The sequence below is a fragment of the Pterocles gutturalis genome, unplaced genomic scaffold, assembly GCF_000699245.1.
Source record: "Pterocles gutturalis isolate BGI_N339 unplaced genomic scaffold, ASM69924v1 scaffold33169, whole genome shotgun sequence".
NCBI lineage: Eukaryota > Metazoa > Chordata > Aves > Pterocliformes > Pteroclidae > Pterocles > Pterocles gutturalis.
The window spans coordinates 2,698-9,936 of NW_010131752.1; the positions used below are offsets into that span (position 1 = coordinate 2,698).

A 7,239-nucleotide genomic window follows, 5' to 3' on the forward strand; every position below is an offset into this window, starting at 1 on the left:
TGAGTAACCTTCTGGAGTGTGAAGCAGCAGAGCTGATTTTCTGCCAGGCACTGCGATGAAGAAGTGGGATTTAGCCAATCTGCAATCTTCTCAGCTTTGCCAGTTTTATGGTTTTGCTCATTTGAGGACTGTGTTCTCTGCTTCTCACCATTTGTTGACTCAGTTCCACAACTAGCACAAATTAAGCATGTGTAGCTTTACTGAAACTATGTTGATTTACAGCAACTGATGATTTGGATCTGGCACTGGTATGCAGTTCCATGTAATATGAGAATCAGATTTATTCACGGGGAAACATGAACTATAAGTTAAGTTTAGGAATAGAAGATACATATGTTATTAACACTTTGTGAATCAGTGGAGAAAAAGTAGCTCTTAAAGTGGTGATAAATTTGGACTTAAAATTACAAGAATTATTAGTATTACAATTACAAGTATCAGAAAAGCAACAGAGTACAGCAGTGAGTACTTTAAAAGTGCTTTAAAAAGGGGGTCGGGTAAATTTACAAAAGCAATCATATGACATTATTGCTTGTGATGGATCTGTTAGCTAAGAAGATCCCTTCCAGTCTCCAGTTCTTACTGAGAGATGTTAACAAAAAGTCAAAATTAGAATGAGTAACTCTCATCTGGACTAACTTGAATGTTTCTTCAATGTACTAGTTGGACTACCATTGTAAATTAGTACAGTACAGAAATCAGAGGATTTCATACCATGCCAAACACGTTCAGTGATCCAGCTTTCAGTCATCCTCCAACTTTCCTGCTACAGTTAAAATAATTAGGAAAATCTGATGATTACTTTTTATAATGCAGCAACATTTCTCCTGTAAAAGCAAAGATATCAGTCATAAAGCATTGGTAATGAGATCTACCTTGCTACATAAGGATTGCAAGCATAAGTTGTGCTGACTGTAGTTCAGACCAAAGCCTTGTCTTTATTAAGAACAAAATAGCGGACTTGTTCTAGGCATTACTGCCAGCAGTGCAGTGTTGGTTAGTAATATTGTAATCCCCAGTCTCACAGACATTTTTTACCAGCCACCTATAACAATCTGATTTTCCAAGAGCCTGATTTATGTCCACCTTTGCATCTTACTACTTGTTACTACTGCAGTTTCAATTGTGCTGACTAATGCTGTAATATAGGGACAGTTTTACTATGCAGGTTCATTCTGAAGGAAAATATTGTCTCTGAACAAATAGTTATTTCCTATTGTTTATATAAAAAATAAGAAGCACACCTCAATATTCCTGTAATGGAACTTATGAATTCTTAACTCCCTTTTGTAAGGCCATCTGCACAACTAAATTGTAACTTGAAAACAGCAAAATACATCCATAATATTTCAGCTATGAAATGAGTTGCAATGAAATGGATTGTGATTTTGAGTAACCTGTTTTTCAGGACATTTCTGTTTGTCCTGTGGCCCTCTTCTGGACTCGCTGCAGTAGGTCCATGTCTTTCTTGTGTTGGGGCCCCCAGACCTGGATGCAGGACTCAAGGCTGGGTCTCACAAGAGCAGAATAGAGGGGGGAGAATCACTTCCCTCAATCTGCTGTTTATGCTCCTTTTTACGCAGCCCAGGACACAGTTGGCCTTCTGGGCTGCAAGTGTGCGTTGCTGGGTAACATTAAGCTACTGATCAACCAACACCCCCAAGTCCTTCTCCTCAGGATTGCTCTCAAATCATTTCCTGCCCAGCCTGTATTTGTGCTTGGGATTGCCTTGACCCATGTGCAGGACCTTGCACTTGGCTTTGTTGAACTTCATGAGGTTTGCACGGGCCCATCTCTCAAGCCTGTCCTGGTCCCTTTGGATGGTGTCCCTTCCCCCCAGCGTGTTGACCGCACCACACAGCTTGGTTTCATTGGCAAACTTGCTGAGGGTGCACTCCATCCCACTGTCCGTGTCTCCGACAGAGATGTTAAACAACACTGGTCCCGGTACTGACCCCTGAGGAACACCATTCATCACTAGTCTCCACTTGGACATGGAGCCATTGACAGCAACTCTTTGGGTGCCAATTCCTTACCCACAGAGCGGTCTACCCATCAAATCCATGTCTCTCCAGTTTAGAGACAAGGATGTCATGTGTATCATCATGTTCTAGCACCATAAGAAAGGGAAAGGAGGAGCGAGGAGAAAAACATACAACTATGATTAGAAAAAGTGTTTAATGTACCTGTTTTGAAAGGTGCATTTTAATTTCTTATCATATTAGATCTGACTCTGAATAAGACCATGGAGCCTGTTACACCTCTTGTAACAAGCAGTGGGTCTGTCTAATGAAAATTCTTGAAAAAGACATATAAACATCAGTGACAGTATCAGATTATATGTTGAGTGTGGTCTCTCTGAATTCTATATTGCCTGTCATTAATCTCAAAAAATTGGTTATTATTCCCTCAAAGGTGATTGGGGTAGAAAGACTATTCCATTTTAAATCAAAATGAACATCGAATAGGAAAGAGCAAGAGAGAAATGTAAGCAGCAATGTATTTTCTTCGCATCCTAGAACTTGTTTTAATTCTTTTTACCAGGCTTACCAACGTAAACTAAAGCTAGCCCTTATAGGTCAAAGTATTTTTGGACAAGAAGTTTATAACAAGCTGAGAAAAGAGGGACATAAAGTCGTGGGAGTATTCACGGTGCCTGACAAGAATGGACAAGCTGATCCTTTGGGTAAGTGTGACCTTAATCCAAATGTTAAAATTACAGGCATACATAATAAACTTGCCTTTTTGTGAGAAGGTGGTATCTATATGGGAATTACTTGCATATGTTGTTTTTATTATATTGTATTCAGCACGAGAACTATGTGTTAACAAACACAAGTCCCAGAACTGGTTTAATCTTGTCAGTCAGTATTTAAAAGTTGTTTCTAATCATACAGGGACATACATTAAGATATATGAAAAATAAATTAATCTCAGTACTTTGTCTGAATGTACATCCTGGAGGTAATCATCCTGAACTAGATCTGTGTCTTAAAGCAAATAGCAGCAGAGCCTGTGCTCAGGCACAAATGTCTGTCACCTGTTTCACTGCGCTGTCTGGGACACTCAAGGCGTGGAGCCAAGACTGTTTATCCCTGGCTTTCTGCCCTTTCTGACAAGCTTGCATGCAGCAGTGTACCTGCAGAGCCTATTTCTCTTCCACCTGGACTATGGAAAACCCATTGAAAAGGTCAGGGGAGGCTTTGCTCTCCCTTTTTCCATTGTCAGGATGCATAAGGATTTTCTAGACTTCCTAAAGAAAGAGTTGTTGCCTGACAAGTATTCAGAATTTTATTCACAGAACAGAACCCAGTGTGACAAAGAAGCTACTTTGGAATCATCTGAACTGTAACTTTTTTTCTTTTCCAGTGGCACAAGAATGATGACTTAGTAAGATTAGCAAATAGAAGTGCCAGAATGGAATGTACCTTTATGGATAATCTGAAATCAAAACTACATTCCATGTTTGGTTTTTTTTTTTGTCAGGTCCTGACATGATTTTTCAGAACTCTTAGGAAGAAAGAATCAAACATAAATTTTGTTTACCTGGGCTATGGCACTCCCAAACTAGCATATAGTTCTCAAGTTTATTACATTCTGTAACTCTACCACATTAAAAGATTTAATCACTCTTTGGAAGAATTAGAGGAGGCAACTATTAGTTTAGAAGAAGACAATTCAACTATTCATCTCTGGAAGCATACCATAATACCTGGTTACATTATTTAAACTATTGTTGTGCAGTTATTACACTAGCAGCTGTAACTAAGTAAATCTTCCACTGACTTCAATAATACATTTATTTTAACTAAACCATAGAATTAGTTTGTTGCTCTCCTGATGAAAAAAAAAAAAAACCAACTGGATACTTTATTGCTTTTTACTTCCAGGTGACTTAAAGAGCTTAAGTCTCAAGTGAAATTTGCTAATGTTTCTGTATCCTCAGACAGCTATGATTTTTGTTTCTAAAAGCAATTGCAGTACACACTAACTTCCACAGAATAATGTGTAGGTATTTACTTATGACCTACGTTACTAGGTTAAAGATGCTTCAGGTCAAACTCAAGATCCAATTTCAGAAGTGAAAAATAGAAAGTACAAAAATGTGTTTATAAATAGAAATTAAATTAGGTGAGTTTTCCATACCTCTTATTGTTTTCACTTTTCTTCCTATTACACATACAACTCAACAGATGTAGAGTTTGACTCTACTATCCTACTCTGTGTTGAGTTATTAAAGCAGTTGTACAATGGAATTTATCAAACACCTAAAAATTCTCTCTGCAATTAGTGCGGTTGTTTTTGTCTCACCTGTGAGGCTAATTTTGGATATAGCTGTGTGTCTCACTGACGAATGAAAGCATTTCCAGAAGGCATCAGTAAACAGAATTTTGAGGAAATTACTGAAGACCTCTAGCATCTGTAGTTATTTGCACCACACGGCAAAATGCTGCTGACATGAGTGAATTTGAGTTGTATGTAGTCATATTCACATAGAAATTGCTGAACTGGAAATTAAGCTCTGCTAAACCAAACCAGTTGCAGGGAAATGTAATGACCAAACAAGAAATGAGGTGTCGCTGTTAAACAGTCAATAACGTTCATGATTCTTTTCTGCTTTCATTGGTACCTATTAGCCAAGTCATAAGAGTGAATTTAAAGTTGAGAATGATATAAGCTGTAGGAATGAAAATCAAAGACAGAATTAATACAATATATCCAAGTGCAAAGGTTTGCACATACAGATACACAGTATATCCAAGCGAATACAGAACAGTACAAAGGGCACTCTATAATCACCCACTTGATGTTCTGTTTGAGTTGTCATGCAATATCTCTCTTATTTGTTATTGTTTTTAACAAAAAATGTGAATTAAAAAAAATACTGTTCTTGCCCCTCAGCACTGGCAGCGGAGAAGGACGGCACTCCTGTTTTTAAGTTCCCCAGATGGAGAGCTAAAGGCAAGCCTATCGAGGAAGTAGTTGCAGCGTACAAATCGGTTGGAGCAGAGCTAAATGTCCTTCCATTCTGCACACAGTTCATCCCCATGGATGTTATTGACTGCCCAAAACATGGCTCAATTATTTACCATCCATCCATCCTACCACGCCACCGAGGAGCTTCTGCAATCAACTGGTGAGTTTTCTGCATCTAAAATACGTGTATGTCACATTAGGATGTTGGTCTGTACCCATTACTCATGTAAACGCTGGCACAGTTCTGCTGACTTGCAACTGCTCTGAAGGAAATTCTCTGAAGCAGCTGAGTATTTGGTTCATGAACTGTTCTTCATACCTCTGACTCATTATGATTTCCAAAGCAAGTGCAGCTGTTATTCTGGGAAGATCAGTGATGTGATCTGTACTTTCATATATTTTACTCATGCAAGCAAATCAACAATCTGGAGTTGTCACAGGCAGGACACTGCCCTCATAGCTCATCCCCCACAAGCACTAGATACCTATTACAACGGGTCTTGATGCAGAGATTTCACAGAAGGAAGAGGAGAAGAGAGAAGAGAATCCAGAATAAAAGCTTATCTTTCTGTCCTCCTGAGCAATGAACAAACAAGATTCAAAATGTTACTGTGAAAGAACTACACTGCAATACTGACCACAGTAGACTCAGATCTAGCACCTTGTGAAAATAAAGATGCCATTATGACAGTGTTTAAATTCAATTTAAAATTATCTAAATATGAAGAAGCAGTTTTAAAATAAACTTAACAGGCAGCATGATGATTATCTAAAGACATGGTGTTGTAGATTCAAAGAAAAAGCATATTCTGTTGTTTTGGTTTGGTTTGTTATTTTTCATTCTTAATAGAAAAATTGCTAAGCTGAAGTACTTAAACAAAGGAATAAAAGACACTGTTGAAGACATGAGGAAATCCTTTAAAAAGTGGCAGTTGTGTCCAAGTGAGTAAAATAAAAAAGAGCATAAACTCTGTCAAATGAGGTGAAAAATTAGAATAAGGCAGTCCATAGAAGAAATAAAGAACCAACTTATAAAGGCATGAAATTGAATAATAACAATCTTCCCAAATTCATTACATGTCAGAGGTATATAGAATGATATAGGTGTTTGATTTTAAAAAGGTGCATATCAAAGAGAACGCCATAGCAGGAAATCTGTATTGGTATTCAGGATGGAGAAGCTTAGATATCACTCCCATACAGCCCTTTGTTGTGCAGAATAAGTCAAACATTTCTCTTGAGCTGAACTGTGAGTAGAAGAGACTTTAGATAAATTGATGAATTAATAGGAATCTCTTCTCAGGCCCAGAGGACTTTCAAGCAAAGGTTCTGCAGGTTTGGGACAGCCTGGAGCGTTTCTCTTCCTTCAGATTGCATTGGTGCAGGAGACTGGAAAACAGCAAGAGCAATCTTGAAAGGGCTGAAAGGGAAAACAACAAAACTTTAGACCAGTCACTCTGATTTCAATCTGTAATAAAGAATACACTTTCTACACAAATGGGTAAATGTGATAATGTGAAAGTGTGATTAAGAAAATGAGGGGTCAAACTCAAAGTTAAAAAACATAAGGTAGTGCACATAAGGGGAAAAAAACCTGACTATATATGCGCAGTTATAAAATTAGTTGTTGTTAACTCAGAAAAGATGCTGTGGAAGGATCTTAAATACTGTCTGCATCTCGGTTAGAATGTGAAGGAACTAGAAATGCTTCAGCAAAGGCTAAGAAAGATGGTCAAAGGTACAGAACAGCTCCCACATGATAGGAGACAAATCTAGGGGATCTTCAGACTGGAAAAGAGATAATTGGGAAGGTGGTGGCCAAGTTGGAAAAATATGGATTTGATGGACGGACCACCCACTGGATAAGGAATTGGCTGGATGGTCACACTCAGAGAGTTGCGGTCAATGGCTCAGTGTCTGAATGGAGACAGGTGACGAGTGGCGTTCCTCAGGGATTGGTACTGAGACCAGTGCTATTTAAGATCTTTGTCGGCGACATGAACAGTGGAATCAAGTGCACCCTCAGCAAGTTTGTGGACGATACCAAACTGTGTGGTGCAGTTGACATCCTAGAGGGAAGGGATGCCTTCCAGAGGGACCTTGACAGGCTTGAGAGGTGGGCCCATGCCAACCTCATGAAGTTCAACAAAGCCAAATGAAAGGTCCTGTACATGGGTCAAGACAATCCCAAGCACGAATACAGGCTGGGCACAGAATGTCTTGTGAGCAGCCCAAGGATTTGGGGGTGTCGGTAGATGAAAA

General features: G+C 38.8%; 1 protein-coding gene across 1 annotated transcript; it reads left to right on the plus strand.

The window, feature by feature from the left end:
* Positions 1–2,544: 2,544 nt before the first annotated feature.
* Positions 2,545–5,137, plus strand: LOC104467081 (mitochondrial 10-formyltetrahydrofolate dehydrogenase-like; the record flags this gene model as incomplete). Its single annotated transcript, XM_010080709.1, has 2 exons — positions 2,545–2,686; positions 4,903–5,137. Coding segments are annotated over 2 exons (377 nt in total), but the record flags the coding sequence as incomplete, so codon positions are not given.
* Between the last annotated feature and the right edge of the window lie 2,102 nt (positions 5,138–7,239).